At 37.8% G+C, this 18,410-nt stretch overlaps 1 protein-coding gene across 1 annotated transcript in view; it reads left to right on the top strand.

Annotated features, from left to right (window-relative positions):
- The window catches only part of CA10 (carbonic anhydrase 10), a 206,500-nt gene that overhangs the window by 77,125 nt on the left and 110,965 nt on the right, over positions 1-18,410 (top strand). Inside the window, exon 3 of the mRNA XM_075720157.1 lies at positions 5,148-5,290. Coding sequence (XP_075576272.1) covers positions 5,148-5,290 — 143 coding nt within the window. The remainder of the gene's footprint in view (positions 1-5,147; positions 5,291-18,410) is intronic.

Raw genomic sequence — 18,410 nt, 5'->3', positions numbered from 1 at the left:
TTTACCTTAAATAAATTCTCATGTGTTTCATGGCTTAGAAACAAGGATTATGATTTTGGTGTAGAAACCTTGCAGAGCCTCTCTGCAATTGCAGGCACATTCCCAAGTAAATGCAAGTATCTTTAAGGACTCCCTAGATTGTGAAGTTGAGAGCTGATGGGGTAACACTTCACCAGGTAGGGCATGGCCTTCTAGTCTTTCACAGTCATTTCAGAATGAAACACACAGCCAGGACTTGAATGTAGCAGACAGACACAGCTCAGGGCGGCTTTGCTACCAGATGAACCCCCAGGAGTGCTCTCTCCCCAGAGCCAGGTGTGCTGGGAAGCACAGAGTCATCTCACCCCACCCCAAGTGATGCATTTGTTCTCTTCTGAGCTAGACCAAACTATTTCAGTCAGTGCATCACGAGGACTCTTCAGAAAGTGCCTCAGAGCAATTCTAGCCACAGACTCTTTAAGGCTTTGCTAAGAGTAAGATGCAGAAACAGAGCATGAAGTAGAACTCTGAGAAACTTCTTTATAAATAAGCCCTGGACAGCCAGGTGAGCGATTAGGAGACATTGCTTAACTGTCCACAACCCTTTCATGACTTTTGAGTCCAGCATCTTTTTTGTTTTTTTTTTTTCCCCCCCCTAAGATCAAGTAATACTTAAGACGTCACACACAGCATGCACCTCTGATCCTATACTGGGAAGACTAGTGCCTCCTTTCACAACGTGAATGCAGACTGTTACATGTCCATCAACACGCACTGCAGACAGTACCATTACGCTTATCTGCAAGTTTGCTGTACCTCCAGAAGGGCATCCTTATCGGACACTGTTCACTCATTGCTTTTCTCTGGAGAGAGGAGGCTTGTATTTATTTAGGCAAATCCTTGGTACTCATCACTAGGAGAATGGCATTCAATCCTTACTTTATTGTTCTAGCTGCTATTATTTCACTGTTGTTATGCATAGGTTTGGTAAAAGCCATCAGAATCCCTCATTCTATTATGTCATGCTGATACTAGAGCATCTTCATATATCTCAAGGTAAATTGTTCCCAGTAAATTAAAAAAAGAGCAGCTGCAATAAGATACAGACTGAATAAGGATGTCAGAGATTTTGTCTAGGTATAAAATATAAGTAATCTCTCTCACCTTCTCCCCATATAACACACACACAAGTCTGTTGTCTATAGCATGCCAACAAACAGAGGAAAAAAAACTTTGAATTTATCCAGTTTTCTTTTTGTTATGAGAAGGTTGAAGGCATGACATTGATCAGGCAAAAAGTTATCACCTTATGTCTATGTAACATGTTTGCAACAAATCAGCTCTCAGGCAGTATAAATTTAGGGTGATTTATAGACGAAGGCAGAGATGACATGATCAGTATGCAGAAACTTTTAGTAGAATAACCAGTAGCTAGAGAACCTTATTAAATGAGATTGTAAGCTAGTATGTGGGCTGCATGCAAACTAGCTTGTAAGAGTAGCTCCTGTACAGCACAGGAGCCAGGCTGCTGTCTAAAATGCTTCAGAGGTCCGCCCACAAAGATGCGGCATATTTCCACTCATACATGACTAGATTTTTATGGAAATACAACATAATTGTGGGGAAGGAGATAGTGTTTCATTAATGACTTAAGCCCTTGTCTGTTAGCTAAGCTGGAATAATAAAATAAAGAATATTTTGATATGTTTTCCTAGATTCATACACTAATTTCTTCAGACTGAACAGTTAATTCAGTACTTGTATTTCATTTATGCCTTGGTTTCCTACATGAGGCCTCCTTGGGTTTTTCCATTACAGTTCTGAATACTTTTCTATTACTTTGAGCATCTAAGCAGCAGCACTAATTACTTTAATTAAATGTAATCAGACACTAATATTGTATAATATCCCCATCCACTAGTTAACTTAGGTGTGCAGTCTTAGGTCAGTCATCCTTAATTGACCTTCAGTTGAAGCACAAGCAAAGTCATTCTGATCACTGGAGTAAGTTTACCATTGCTGAACTTTCATTAACCATATGCAACAGAGTTAGCAACAAGCATGTATTGGAGAGATTCTTAAGCGTGAGCTTCCTAGGCATTTAGAAAGAAATCAAAGATTGCATCACAGACTTACGTGTCTGGGTGACGAGTCTAACCTTTGCGGTGCAACATGACAATATTGGAGCTCCACCTTCTTGGCTTGCAGGTGATAGGCTGCTGTGACAGGCATTGCACAGGATGCAAGGTTTCCCTGTCAACAACAGAAATAATGTATGATAAAACATCCCCTCATATCAGCTATTTTCCAGTGCAGCTTTTCTGGGACGATCCCAGTTGCATCATAAATTCTTTAAGTAATATGAACTTGAAGATAATGGACTGCCCTGTTTGTCTCGCCATTTTATTCTACTTACCATGTCTACTTTGTTTATTTATTTTTAAAAAAGCGTGCTAAAGAAGTGTTTTTACCAATACCAAGATTATTTCTGCCCAGAAGGTTTGTTTTTTTTTTTTTTTAAGTAATACTAGAAACCATTCAAGCAAAATTTCCCTTTTAATATTGTCCTTCTTTAACCTACAGCTCTACAGTTTCATCACTAATTTATTCTGTTAAATAACAGCACAGGGGGATTTATCAAGGGAAATGGGGCTCTCTCAATTAACCTACACTTTTATTTTAGGCTTCTGCATAAAGAGGGATTTTCTCTCCGACAAAAACTGAAGTGAGATCCTATGGTTTTTCTCTTAAGAAAAAGCACAAATAATTAAGTGTGCTCTGTTTTATTTTTAATTGCACATTTATTTTATTCATTGTCAAAGCATTAGCACTATCATTTAGCATACTCTGGGAGCTTCTATAGTCTTGTAAGTCTCCAGTGGAAGTGGGAATTGACTGGTAGGGTAAACAGAGGAGCCAAAGAAATTTTTAAGACCATACTGCCTGTTCATTTTTCTGATCATACAAAGCTTCTCTTATTTTAAAGGCCTTCCATCTGACCTTCTAGGGGGTGGTTGCACACAGGGTTTACTATTCAAATAAAAGATCACTGACATAATCTGATGTGGGCATCTACAATTCTAGCTATTGTGGGTGCTAGTCCCTGATCTTTGCTTTCCCAGAGCCATAGAGCATTACACTATCATCCCTCCGTATAGATTTCATGTAGTACATACTAAGAGTAGTTACCCATTTTGGGCTTTGCCTGTGAGCTGATTTGATTGTCCATGTCAGGTGTTAAGAAAAGATACTTCACCAGTGAATTTAAGGTATTAGTAGCACATGTTTACTTCAAAACTGTATGCAAGGAAACTTTAAGCTTTGCTAGCTCTAAGATCAGTTATGGCTGGATCCCTTCAGGGCTGTTTGAGCTCACCTGCATGAGTAGCACCTGCAGATGCACAGACAGGCTAGCACAAAGAAAGAAAAAGCTTCAGCTGAAAACTGAGATCTTTTGTAATAAAAGTAATATCTGTGGCCGATAGCTTATGAACTACTGGAACAGGCAGATACTCAAAAACTGCAAAACACTTTCCATCACTTCTGTGTAGATACTTGTGCTGAAGTTTTGCTTTGCAAGCAATAGCCTAAGAAGAACCCTAAAGTTTATCTACTTTTGTAGAGAAGTTACATGAAGTTATATATTAACCCAACCAAAGGTTTACACCTAAGTACACTCAAATTTTAAGGGCAAAGAGAACTGGGTTGTTCTATAAAACGTGATAGGAAAACACTCACCAAGATCAGGCATTTTCCTGAGGCTACACTACTCAGAAGATACTTTCCACCTGTCTCCCCTCCAAGGAATATCTTCCCAACGGGTTAAGTCTACTACAAACACGAGGGTCAAATCCAAGCAATGCTCTGTGTCGCTCCCACTAGAGCAGCCAAAAACTGCAAGCAGAAACAAGCATTCACACTGCAAAATCCCACATACAACTAGCTATAGCAACCGAAAAGCTTTTTATAAGCAGCTGATGGGTTGTTTTCAGCTCCACCCTCTGGGCAAAACACCTGCCCCAAGGACTCAGCCACATGCTCCTTCCCCAGTCTGTTTGTAGACTTTGTCACACAGTTTGTAGATTAGAAGCATGCTTTGAGGCTCAAAGGTTATGAAAACTTTTAACAAAATGCAAGAAGAAAAAATAAATCCAAAAAAGGCATCAGCATTCACACCTGTGAAATTTCTGCCTGCTGCACAGAACTACAGAATAATTCTGATAAAGTCAGAGTTGCCTTATAAACTTCAGTCAGGGGCAAAGTCTGCAGACACAAATTTAAATGCGTCCTTTGTGTATCTTGTTAGTTGCTCTTCACCCATTTAGTCAGAATTTTTTTCAGCATCCAAAGAGAAGTTCAGATTGGTCTTGGCTATAAATTGCAGATTAGATGCAATATGAACCTTCAGCCTGCAGTTACCTGATGAGAAGCGGTATATAGTTACATCACATTTTTCGTTGTTTTCCAGTTAGGGGCACAGAATCTTTGCAAGTAACTCAGCTTGTCAGAAATCAGGCGCTCCTCCATGTTCCAAGCGATTGCATGTACAGGGAAGGAATATCCTTCTTCACAATCACAGTGTGGCTTTTCCAACAAGATTTTTTTTTTAGATCAAAACTCTGACTAAAGAAAGGTTTGCATGAATGGAACAGAAATGAGTAGAACCTGCCTAGAGAGCAGGCCTGTTCTCTGGGGTCACAGTGTGTGAGCTTCTCTTACAATAATGCTGTTTTTCCTAAAAAAGATCTACTAAATATGAACACTTTTAAAAAGTGGAGTAGAATGGAACAGTTTCAGTCCAAGGACACATTGTATGTATGCAAAATTAGCATAAGGACTAATGAGCCACATTCCTGTTACTAGGTAAATATTCTATAATATTAACAGCAAAGGAGCTATTCAAAATTGAATCTGGGATTATATCTAGGTACCTTCAAAAGAGAAAAAAAACCCCCTTCTTTCCTGATACAAAAATATATGAAACAACATATTTTGGTCTTTGCATATGAAGTTTTAAATTTCAAGTGCTAGATGAATTTGCCAGTTTTCAGTTTCAGTGTATGTATGTAGGCAGTATGACAAGTTTAATTATCTGACTATTTGCCTTGCATGTATTTCTCTAGTCTTCCCAGACTTTTCTTAAACTTGCACTTTTTTATATTTTGCAGTTCCCTCCTTTTGGGGTTTGGTGAACTCAGCTTGGAATCTTTGCTCTGTTGGGAAAAGACAGTCACCTGTCAATATTGAAACCAGCCATATGATTTTTGATCCCTTCTTAACTCCACTTCGCATAAACACAGGGGGAAGAAAGGTATGTGTTCTATCATGTTCTGATATAAAAACAAGAAGTTAGTAGACTTACAAACATTTGCTGTATTTTGTATTTCTAAAGCATTTACACTTTTTATCTCAGTCAGCTCTGAGGCAAAATAACAACACCACAGTGCTTTGAAAATCACACAATTTCATACTGCTGGAGAGGGAGCAACCATAAATTTTTAGGTGTTGTCTAGCATGTATTTATATTTTCATATTAACTGTTACTTGAAAATCTGCTGTCTGGAAGAATAGCATCTCACTTAGAAACTCCACATTTATAATGAAATTTCGTGTTCATTCTGAGTGGCATTTTAAAGGTGCTGTTCTAAAAGTGTTGCTTAAGATCACCAGGACCTTCTTTTATTCATCTAAATGAGGATAACATTGCAGTGCCATCACGTTAAAGGGTATGAAGAGATGAGTGAGCTTCTTTATGTTATGAAATAAAAGGAACTATGAGATACATAGCATGGGACAGGCAGATAGATGTGTTCAAAAAGTGATCTAGTTTCTGTGTTATCTACAGCATATTGGCACTCATAAGAAGATTTTTTTAATTGAACATCTCCGTAAATGGCAAAATAAGTAGATCTCCAAGGGTATTCGATCGGGTGGAAATGATAGGTTAGCAAAGACTATCTTGCTCATATAAAATCAGCATGATGATTTCTTGTTGAAAAGTGACTGCCACAGCCAACTAGTTTATTAACCTTGTTTCTCACCAAACCTTAGCTTGTTTACCCAGATTTGGAAAGTATATCTTAATGAACTGAGGTACAAGACCAGAGTCATTCTGGGTTAGGTAATGTGGATACATGTGGCTCAGGCACCTAGACTTCTAGGCTAGTCCATGTAGATTGAAGGTGGAGACAGGAAACAATCTTGACAAAATGATGCTCGGCAAATGGGTGGAGATTGGTGTCCGAGGTACGTGTGCATATAGAAATACTGCTGATAGATGCTAATCAGTGATCATATCCTCCCTTTTTTATACTATAAGTTATGTTAGGAGCTAAAATTTGCACGAGGTTTTTATTGTAGTAAAAACCTTAAGTTCACTAAATGTTTCTACACGTTTTTGCAACTCAGATATTGAAGCATTGTGCTAATGCATGTATATAAGTCAAAATAATTCAGAAGAAATTATTTATGACTCTGAATTTGAAAAACATTTAAGCATGTGCATTTGTGCTTGCTGACCCAGTGCTCAGAAGCAGAACTGAAACTCTTATATGTCAGTGAAAAAATGCAGAAAGCTAACAAATCTAAACAATGAAAGCAGATTTGGATCCCAAGCATGTTTCACTTTTAATAATCTCATGCTCATATCAATAGCATAGTTAGGGATATTTTACGTACATGGTTCTTAAAATTATTTTCTGCTAATTCGTTCTATTTATGTTTACGAAAATAATTATACTTAGCAAAATTAGGAGTGCAGACAAAATTGAGAGTACAGCACCAAAAAAATTTCTGAGACCTACTTGGTTCCTAAATTGCCCTTCAAAGCATTTCAAAAAACAAACTGATACTAATGATTATGCTTAATGATTTTTCTTTCACTAAAGAATGTATTCACAGTACGGAAGTTTGAGGACAATCCTCAAATAACTAAGTTATCAATTCTATCCAGCTGGAGGGTTGATATTTTTCAATTCTAAAATTATTTCATAAATAAAACATCTTGAACCTGTTAGCACTCTTGGAAATAGCCATTAGTTCAAAATGGTTTTGTGTTGCTTCCCTTATGTAGGGGTGCTTAAAAGGGTAGTTTAAAGATTTTGTTGTTTATTCCATGCAGGCAGTTCTCTCATTCAATCTGTAATACAGAGCAAGGCAGATGAAAAGGCATTGTGACTTACAATATAAGAACAAGCAGAGACTCTAAAAAAAGGTTATTTCAAAATGATTTATCTTCTTCTGTTGTCTTGACAAATGAGATTTCTGCTGGAAACAGCATGAGATGTTAGGAATGTGCTCTGTACTTCCCATTGAGGTTCTGTTGGTACATGTGCACATACATCAGAATCGATGCAAGCTTCATCACAGAAATGATAAAATGGGGGTATCGTTACTTACTGAAGGACAGTAATGCTTCCAACTATGGCCCAAATTTTAAGGTAATACGTACATTTTGCTTTTTAAACAGAAATGCATTGAGGTTTTTCATTTTGACACAAAAGAGAGTTTTATTGATCCTGCTATTTATGTAAAGGCAGACATATTTCAGATTATTTATACATTACAGTATGACATAATATGAAAGTCAAGAACAAAATTACATGGAAGTTGTCAGTGGGTCAAAGCCAGGAGTTTCAGAATATTTAATATCTTTAGCAATTCTAAGAGTTCAACTGTTTTTTTGTACCAGCTCAGGATGAAGCAAATGCCTGATTATTAATAAAATATCAGAGGCATCGATGACCTGGGACATGCTATTACCACACTCACAAATATTATCCTGTTGCTGTCAAACAGTCTTGGCCTTCTATCATGTTATAAGAACAGGATTTGTTCTAGTTGTGGTTAGTCTGTTTTAAAGAGGTTTCTAAAATGGTTGAATCAAAATTCTCCTTTGAGGAAAAGACTGTAATTTTAATGCTTTAAAAAAAATTCTTTGCTCATAGTTAAGGCTTCAGTGAGGATTTGATTTGGCAGGTAGTGTATTTGTGTTCACTTTTTTGGTAATGTTTTTTATATGTTAAAAATGGAGGTGTGTTTCATGTGGGCTGAAGCACTTTAGTTTTCAGGGCAATGGACCAATTGATGTAGCAGCCAGGGAATTTCTTAGGCAAGACTTAACTGTGATTATGCTGTACACGAAAGGATTTTGTGGAACTGATGCTAAGAAAAATGATGAATAAATAAAAAAGGGATTTGATATGGTTTCAGATCAAAGTTATAATAAGCTAGCTTACATGCGTAGTGAACAAGGCAGACAGCTAGTTGCACACAGAGTCAAAATTATACACCTCTCTTGAAAAGGGAGCTGGGAGGAGAGTCAAGCCTTAACAGAGAGCTAGATGGAAGGAAACATTCAGTACAGTTAGTCTTGGAAAAGTGATTTCAAATTTTTAACAAACTTTTTTGCTATTAAAGTAGAAATCAGTTTTGTTTGAGTTCCAATTTTGGAAACAACGTTTCTACTTTGTGTGCCTCACTTTTGAAATTAACTTAAGAAGGAACAGAAGAGGTTCGCCCACAGGAACAGAATCCAAGACCAGTCTAGAGAAATCCAGATTACACATACCGGGGTGATATGATCACTGACTTAATACTTCCTCTTAACTCTTTCATTCCTTAACACTTGTTTCTCTTGGGCCTTTATTTTTGGGGGTGGGGAGCATTGCTTAATTTCTGTAAACCAGTTACCTGTTTAGTTCTCAATTTCCACATCAGCAGACCAAAACTGTTCCAAACCATTCCATTACAGAATTTGTGACTAAGGATTCCACCTTAAGTACATACCTTTCTAGCCAATTCCATTAGAGAGCTTATTTTATTTCAGTATTAGAGTTTATTTTATTTCAGTATTAGTAATGGAAGGCATTTTAGTAAACTAGATTGGGACTTTCCTACAATCATTTAGACCACTTGGGAATAAAAATTTAATTTTCTTGTTCCTAAAGAAAAGGAATGGTCTGAAAGGAAAGTATGAAGGACAACATCACTGTCTTCCTACCCCACGGCCTACGAGGGGAGAAAAGTACAGTCTGTGGCCTGTTACATGGCAGGAGACTTAATAGTTACTTCTGACCTGAGGCTGAGAAGAAACTTCTTCCCATTCCCTGCAGGACCAAAAGGGATGGCAACGCAATGCCAAATATTTATACCTCTTTGATCCAATTTTTCACAATAAAGTTCCAGTGAGCAATAATATATTGCTTAATGCGCTGCCCAATGATTGCAGTGCGGTATCGGGTCACGCAATTTACAATTCAAGCATCATCAGATGTTACTCTGAATTCTGCTGTGTTATTCTGTATGTTTGTGCTTCTCCGTTTCCTGAGAAAGTGTCTTTTCAGGTCTTGAAGGCTGAATAGCATTGATACAGATAATTGGATTTCAAGATCCAGAATCTCAGCACAAGATATTTAATGAGTTTACATGCAGATAAATTCCCCAGAAGAAATGTTGCTTTTGAGGAAACTCCCCAAGTTTCAGTTCTCTCTCAGGCCCAGCTTTGTCTCTTGATTATCCATTTTAGTGCGTTTAACACGCAGCCCATTTCAGATAAACAGTCCTTTTTAATAAACAATACAAACCCTTATTAATATGCAAATTACAGTCCTTCACTCTGTCACAAAGAAAAACACCATTTTACTTTCTCTGCTTTTTTCTTCAGATTCACATAAGCACCAAGGCAATCAGCAACAGGACAACAGAATAACTTTACTGACGAGCCAGTGTAGTCTAATGACATTTAGGCAGCAAGCACTATGGGTCTCAGTCTCCAAAGCAGGGATTGCTGCACTGTCATGGATGATAGTAGTGGGGGAACAAATCACCTCACTTCCCACCGAGCTAGTCCCCTGCTGGGATTTCTTCCTCCATTCACCAGTGCTGGCAGTCTCTGTTCTCCAAGAGCTCTGCCTTTGGTCCCCCAAAATTTGTCTCCTGACTTACCTGTAGCCCATCTGCCTTTAATCTCCTCGTTCTCTGTGGACTTAATTTCAAGAGCCGTAATTCCAAGATTCTTTAAGACTGAACTACAATTCGTGGCCATACTTTTTTTTTTTCTCCTAAAAACGTGTTAAATAACAGCATTTGCTTTAGACACTAAGTGCATCCCTGCCAATTAATTAAACCGTGTCATGTAAGTGATGCCATGTGTTACTAATCATGTTAGGTCATGCTCAAGGACTTAAACTGTGGTTTAAAGCGGTTAAAGTTCTGTTTAAAATCACTTTATTTTTAAGACAAAGGCGGCCATTGTACCTGATGTTGACCTCTGGGGAAATAAACAAATCGATGTCTGCTGGCCAAGGACTGTTATATTCTCTAGCTCAGTGTGCATAAATGAAAGTTACGCAGTAAGATCCATAGGTCTGCCTTCTCATATGGGACATTAATGAATGCAATCACGTATTATTTAAATTAATATCTTTATAAATAATTGGTTCATTTTATGCATCACAAGATAATAGCGATATTTAGCAGTTTCTAAACTAAAATAGGGTAGGAGAAAAGAGATTTATGAATTGAAATCGGTTAAATGGTTTCTCTGCCAGCTAGTTCTGATTCCATGCTGTTCAATCAATTCAGAGTATTACTAGCATTTTTCTCAAGAGTGCAATATATGACAACTGCCAAGCTTTGCTTTGGTGATTACTAAAAGGACAGATACTGGTGTGAACCATATTTCAGCACTGCAGGAATATAAAAAATGAATTGTTAGAAATGGTCCAGGAGGAATGGATAGCAATAAGACATCAACGTCATCTGTAAACTGATTTGTGATGAATTTTTAGAGGGCTTAATAATATGATGTTTTGATTTAGAGTGACTTTAGAAAGTCAAAAGTCTGATGCAAACATCAAAAACTTTAATGAATAAAAAATGAAATATAGTATTGCTGCTTAAATAATTATTTAACATTTCTAATACTTCCACAGTATTGTATGTTCTCAGATGTGTTAGTAAGTGAACATAAAATGAAACCAGCAGGTTAAAGTAACTTGTTTACTCGTCCTCGTCATTGACTTTAAAACAGGAAAAAATGCTAAGTGTGATTTCAGAGGTATTTGCAAACTTTGCTGTTAGTAGACCATATATAGGGAAAAACATATATTCAGGGTCTAGATCTGTCTCTATACTGGAACTTCTGTTTCCTTATCACTTCAGTGATCCTTTCTTGAGATTGAATCAATTTTGAATATGTGGGGACTCAGATGTGCATCTTGTGTGTTCTAAATTTCTGGTCTGTGATAGTGGAGCATCACTGAAATCATAAAGGAGTCCTGAATGGACACAAGAATGCATTTCTACAGCTTCTTCATAGTATCAAGATTTTTTTGCTCCAGTAGAACTGCTCTGCTTGACAAGTAATCTCACTTGTCTGCCATGGGAAACTTCCTAGGACATCCTAGATTTGGCAGGAAGTGATTCAGCAGGCTTACTCCACAAGCTGTATTGTACCTTGTTTTAGAGCTCAGGATGTGCTCTCCTTTTGGCAGCAGTACCTTTCAAATTGTACATTAAACTGTATCTCAGCTGCAGTTGTGTAGTAATTAAAGGCAACCCATGGTATCCTTACAAAGGTGGGTGTGCTAACCCTGGAAATGCATTCAATGGCATCTTATCTGAAATACCAAGGGGATCTGCTGTTACGGCTATTGGGCAATAGATCCATTAGAAGGTTAAAGAGTCTGTGGTATTGTTGAAGCTGGGCTAACTGATAGTAGCCAAAGGTCTTATCCATTGCTTTCTTTTTTCCCTCTCAGTTGTTTATTTCAGTAAGTTGCTTTCCTGTTTTCAGCTCCTAATGATGTAGCTTCAAAAAAAGACTGGAGCAGCAGCTGGCCTCCAACTACTAAATAGTCTGCTATATTCGAAGGAATTTTCAAAAGTACCAGCTTGGTTCTTAATGCCCTTTTTCTATCTTCTAATATACATCATGCATTGTTTTGATAGTATCTTACTTGGATTTATTTCATCCTGCACTTAGGTCTATTTATAAACCTAGATACTTATTTCAAGCCTTGCAGAAGTAAAAGTAACATATCTTGTCTTTGTACTTGATTCTGTACTTGGGGCTATAACCACTGATATGAAAAGGCTGAAGATTTTTTTTCTCTCACACTGATCCTGCTGTCATAGTGAAGGTGTGGAAGTCTCCTAACACCATATGCTTTAAATGGAATATAATTTTGTATTTTAGCACTTATTTTAGGATGATTCATTCTTTGCTTTTTTTGTTACAAACATAAAATAATAAATGTATGACATATTGAAACTTAGTAAAATATGATAATATTTTCTTGAAAGCGGGTATTTTTGGCACAATAGCAAAGAAATGTTTTTTACTGAGAGCCTGCTGTAATGGACGGGGATGTTCCCTGTCATTTTGTACACAGAAGTTGAATCATATTATCAAAGTCAAGATACCTGGGAAAGATGGAAACATATATAAGGTTATTGTTCAGCTGCCACCAGTTCATCTGAGGCAAAACACTTGCCATGCCAACCAGAACTAACGAGAATCCACATACCTCTCCTCCTGGTAAATCCTGGCCTCAACATTTTACAATTTTGTGCTCTCAGTTCACTGGCAAAAGGCCGCAATTTGTAAAGCAGTTTTTATGATCAGTGGTTGTGTATATTGGAGACTTCTTTTCTTTTTCTTCTCAGAAAGCAAATGTTAGGAACCTGTTATGTTCAGTTATCAGTCCTTTAGGCAGGTGACATACTCAGAACTTTAAATAGCTACATAGCTATGGTAGCTAACACTACCTGTGTTTAAAAACAGCATTGCAACAGTTTTGTAAACATTAAGAATAATTTACACAGCATCCAAGACAGATTTTTTTTTTCTCTCTGTAATCAGTATAAGCCCAGCTTGAAATTATTTTGAACAAATAAGTATTTATCAGCAGTTCAAAATAATTCTTCTTCAGTTCTTTTTATTTCATTATTAATTTGTTCCCCTCTGTGGCTTCAAACATTTGAGCTTTGTAGGTTCCTAGCTGGCAGGTGAGTATATTGCATAATAAATGGTGCTTGTAACAGTATGCTGACTGTGGTTTTGGTTCTTCACCAATTGAATTTGGTGGCAAGACTGATTGCTAGCCGATCAGCCTTTATATCCTGCATCCATCAAGTATGTATTTATATCCAAGCTATTTTTCCTGAAAATGATTTACAAATTGCTCTGGAATTCTGTAACAGAGTGTAGATCAGGAAACCGGTGTATACGTGGAGAGAGGAGACTTTATAATGTATGTTAGGTGTCTGCTGCCCATCTAGGCAGGAGATGCATTTTGGCTGAAGATCTGTTTGTACTAAGCCAGCTTCCCGAATAGTTATGCAGACAGCAGGCACAGGGATTGCTTGTGGCCTGCTGGTGGCAGCTGTGAAGTGTGAGCTGTAAGAGACCCAGTTCCCGACAAACTGGAATCGGACGCAGCCATTGAGGAGCCTCGGGTAAAGGTTCTCTTCTTTTTTTTTACATAACTCTCACTTTAATCCAAAATGGTTAAAGCTATGGACTGGAGAGTGGTTTGTCGTTGGGTTGCAGCAACCCCAAATAAGTGAAAACAATCAGGAAATAAACTAAGATCCACACTGACTTATCATTGGCTCGTTCATATGGAAGTTAGGAAAGTTACAGTTAAGTAAATCTGCTTTGTAGCTGGAGCATTAAGCACAAAATAATTGCAAGTCTGGTGCCTGTGAAACTTTTTTTTGTTTTTTTGTCTCCAGCACAACAGATAACAGTTCTCTTAATGTAATCAAGAAATCACCATATATTTGGCAGGGATTTCTGTCTGTCTTGCAGCTGGAGTAGGTACTTTATATAATAGACACATGTCAATTCTGCTGTAAGCTGGAAAAGATGGGGATATGTAACACTGCTGCCAGGGTGAAATACAAATTGCTGTGGCAGTCAAATGTGCCGTTCAGAATTTTGAGTAGCAGTTTGGTGTTACAGAGAAGTGCAAGTTCATTGTTTTTCCTCCTGGTACTGTTAATCGCTGATTGTTGAAGATTGAAGCAGGCACGGTTTGCTTATAGATAGGAGAATTAAACTATGTATTTTAGGATTAGATGCTAGAAAGGAGCTTAAGGGAAAAAACTGAAGCAGTGGTCAATGAACTGTATCTAATAGTCAAAAGCGAATCTGTGGATCAGCAGCTCCTCATCAAACTGGGATCTGGATGGTAAAGCAGTGGGGGTGTTTAAGCTGCGTGTCACTCAACAGGCTGAGGAAAACCATCAGTAGATGATTCTGGAGCAGAGGAGGAAAATGTACATAAATTGGGGGTAAGAAACTGTTCTTAATGTCAGGGACAGTGTATATTACAGGGGGTTGCAGGCCTTGCAAGAAAATTGGAAAGAGAAAATAATCCTCTTGCATGTACTCGTTTTTTTTTATTTGGGATATGTTGTTCCTGTACAGAAAAGGACAGAAAATCATAGCTCATAGTAGTATTGCTTAGATGTGTGGTAGCCCTCTGTGTTTGAATCTGTAACTACTGTTTGTTTTATGTAACTTTAAACCGGAAGCATTTATAACTGAACAGTTTTACCTCCAGCTTCTTTGTCAAGCTGTTGCTTATGTCCCTGAACAAGAAACAGTTTCAAACTATCAGTGTAGGTCTGACAATGGAAATTTTAGCTTTTAAACCAAAAAAAGAGAAGGAAGTTAAACTTGACTACCAAAAATCATTGGGGAGTCTGTTTTAACTGGCAAATGTGAAGATGATGATTAAAATAAAGAAACACTTCCTTCTGTAAACTCGCACAGAAGAATAGAAAAAGAATGTAGAATCTTGATACATCAGTAGAAAATGCCAAATACATAACAGTCCCATTTTCACGAGTCTTCTCTAGGATCCAGTCCATCTTTCTTTTCTCAATTTAGAACATTTGTCTTATAGGAAAAATAAGCGTGTTTGTATGTATGCCTTTGTGTGTATGTGCATGAGACTCCTAGCTTACCTCCTTTTTCTAAAGCTGTATCCTATCATTCATCATTTGAGCAGTCAAATAAAGGCGAATGAACATATGAGGTTTCTTCTGCAGTCTATTTTCCAGAATTTTTCAGAATCCGAAAACTCACTGTAAGACATTAGATTAAAGCATTGGTCTGAAGAAAGAGCATCATTTGTAAGGAAAGTCAATAAACTGTTGAATTTTTGAATTTATGTTTTGCCTCCGTTGCATCAGCTCCAGCTCTGAATAATGTTGTGAATAGGTGAAGGGATGGCTTCAGTAAAGTTATCTTGAACTTAAATCTGTATAACTTGCATCACAGCTTAAAACCATCTGAAGGAAGTTCATATGGGTGCTGATATACCCTGGGGGGATGGTTTCGCAAAGGCAGTTGAAGCATCTGAAGTGACTATTAAAAGATAATTCTGTTTTTTCAAGAAAGATGACTCTTTATTTCAGTGTTATGAATTCACAAGGTCTGACTATCTCAAAGCCACTTTGGTATCAAGGTGAAAACGTACGTCATATAAATATAAGTAGTGCTAAATCTCTAATCTGTGACATACTGCTCAGAAAAAAAAAAACCCAACGCATACTGCACTCTTATTTAACAACTCAGTGCCACCTGTCTCAGGGAAGCTATTCAGCAGAAGAGGATGTTGCATAGAATACACTAACTTATATGGCATGTTGCTACATATATACATTTGAGGTATATATTGGGGATGAGGAGGAAGGGGAAGGAGAAGAGCAGGCAAGGGTTAGTAAGGACAAATTGTGTTTCTTTACTTTCTTTGGATGTGTAGTAAAAAGGAATGGGTATACCCTTTATTCCAATATCCTTTCTTCTGTGCCCCAGCCAGCAGCTGGAGGCAGCATATCAACATCATAATTCACTACTGATAGTATTAAATCCCTGTACTTGCATTCTACAGTCCTCCATTCCCTGCCACACATGCAATGCAAAGAAATATATCGCAGATATGACTTTAAATCACAGCATCTTCCAGGGCTATGCCAAGGGCAGCACAGCTGTGCTGAGGTGGCACTTAAAAGCTCCTTTGAAGATACTTTGCCTTAACTAAGTATTTAGCCTTAACTAAGTATTTCATCTAGTCCTATTTGATCTTGGACTATTTAAGACCTCTACCCAAAATAGTGTTCAAATATACTGTGCAAAGAAGCCTTTGGAAAAAAAAAAAGGATTAAAATGTGAATAATTTTTAATCACACAAATGTACTTTTGATATCATCACAGCCTTTCCAAATAAATGTATTTTTGTGTTTAGTTTTGTAAAGCATATTATTTATGTGATGGACATTAATAGGTACTTTTGAGTGACTTAAGCTTTTGATACAAATATACATTCATGATCTTTTCTTTCAGTGTGTTGCTAAAAACGACAGGCTTTTGCCATGGTTTCAATAGCCTGAAGATGGATTGGGATGTAACTCCCTGTTGGACACATACGGAGCTATTTACTAAGTATCGCTCAATTAGAAGCACAGAAACACCATTAAATAGGTCTCCTGGTTTAACAGGAGACCTGGTTAAACAGGTCTCCTCCTCCTCCATTTGATGAATGCCCAGGGACAGGTTCGAACAGTGGAGAGAGAAACTGTGCACCCAGAACCTCACTACCAAGACAGATATGGCATGGATGAAGGCAGTAATATTGGAGAGATTCTCAGATTTGTTAGCCACCCAACAGTAAATCTGTGCCTCCGAATCTCAGCTTTAGGCTTAAAACTTTGGCACTTTATCTTGTCTATTTGAAATCTTCTCAATGCAAGTAAGCCACTGTCTACCCATGACCAGATGGATGTTGTATCCAGGCTTTTTATAGTGCTTACACCACACTCCTTTTTTATATATATATATATATTTACAGAAGGATATGGTTTGGAAGCACAGGAATGTATGCTAGCATCTATGATCAAATTTCAGATGGAATGGCCTGCTATTACCGTGCAAAGTTTTGTGCCATCTATTTACCCATTTGTCATCACCCAAATGTCCTCAGTCCTTGAGGTAGCTAAATATTGGTCATAAATGATTTTTGTATCTTGTTTGACCTTTTGGGAGGCCTCTTCGTGACAAGTCTTATGTTAACACAAAGTGTTCCATAAACAGAAGAAATAAGGCTGCCTGGTTTCCTACAGAATCTCATTTTAGCTTCTTTATATCCTCTGTCCCCCATTATCACCTCTTCACTACTCCACAGATCCCCTCTATTAGAACGCAAAGGCAGAAAATGCTGTGGTTATTTCCAAGTTCCTTTGCGCCAGCTAGCCTGCAAATGCACCTGCTGATTGCCCAGTTGACTGCTGCTAACAGCAGTCTGTAATACCTGAGTTTTACCTGCCTGTTCCTCAGTACAAAATTGGTTTGGCTCTTTCTTCTACCAAATTTTCACAAAGCACTGAGATACCTTCTTCTTTGTCAAAGCTGGATGGAACTGGCCAGCAGATGCCGGAGTTAGTGCAGGGCAAGTAGGAAACAGGTCAACAAACAGTTTGTTACTATATAATGAATTATTTGCAGTATCTTTTGTCATAGGCGTCTTACTGCAAGCAGTGTGTGTCTGTGAAGGCAGGAGCTATCAAAGCCAAGGACTTACGTAACGGGGAATTTCACGGGTAGATGTATATTAAAGAAAGAAATGGCATATCCTGTAGATTGCCACTGTTAACATCACCATTCTGCACATCGGTGTTTGGCTGCTATTTTATCCAGCAGAAATGCATCATTTTCAGTATCTTTCAGGGAGTACAGCACTGAGAACTCAACATCATAAGCAAAATAAAGCTAATAAACTAGTAAGAATGTAACATCACTTGGATAAAAATCTTAACAATGTACCCAAGGAGTGTCTCACCCAGGGAGCTTTCATTCTTTTAGAAAAACTTCATTTAGAAGATCCAGCAGCATTTGAACATAAATGGTATGCTCTTTTCTTACTATCACGATAAATTCAAATTAGGGAGCTAAGCATCACAAAGCCTTCTGAGAACCATTGCAAACTGCAATGCAAGGACACGTGTAAGGACTACTATACTTATACAGAGCAAGGTCACAGCTAAAATCCTCTTACAGCTCTGTGGTAAGTCTCACAGGCCAAAGGTGCACTGCAAGAGAATCTTCTCAAAAAGTACTGAAGCTAGCTCAGAGAAGAACAAGCAGAGGTATCAGCTTAAATTAGGAAAACGGGGTATCTGAGTTGGCACTGCACAGCTGGTCTGGAGCTCAAACAGCCATGGTGGGCATCTCTGCATTCATCTCCATGGTTTGGGGGACACTTCTGCCTAAAAATCTCAGGATATTTGAATGGACTGATATTTTTCCAAATGTCATGTTCTCTAAATGCTGTTTGATGTTGGAGGTTTACTCAGTTCCCCTTAGAATATCACTGCAAATATCACCAAGATGTTTATATGTGTCCAGCTGCTTTATCACC

This window comes from Pelecanus crispus, chromosome 12 (assembly GCF_030463565.1).
Source record: "Pelecanus crispus isolate bPelCri1 chromosome 12, bPelCri1.pri, whole genome shotgun sequence".
NCBI lineage: Eukaryota > Metazoa > Chordata > Aves > Pelecaniformes > Pelecanidae > Pelecanus > Pelecanus crispus.
Note: the sequence above shows the minus strand (reverse complement) of the source record. Positions and strands in the feature narration are given on the sequence as shown.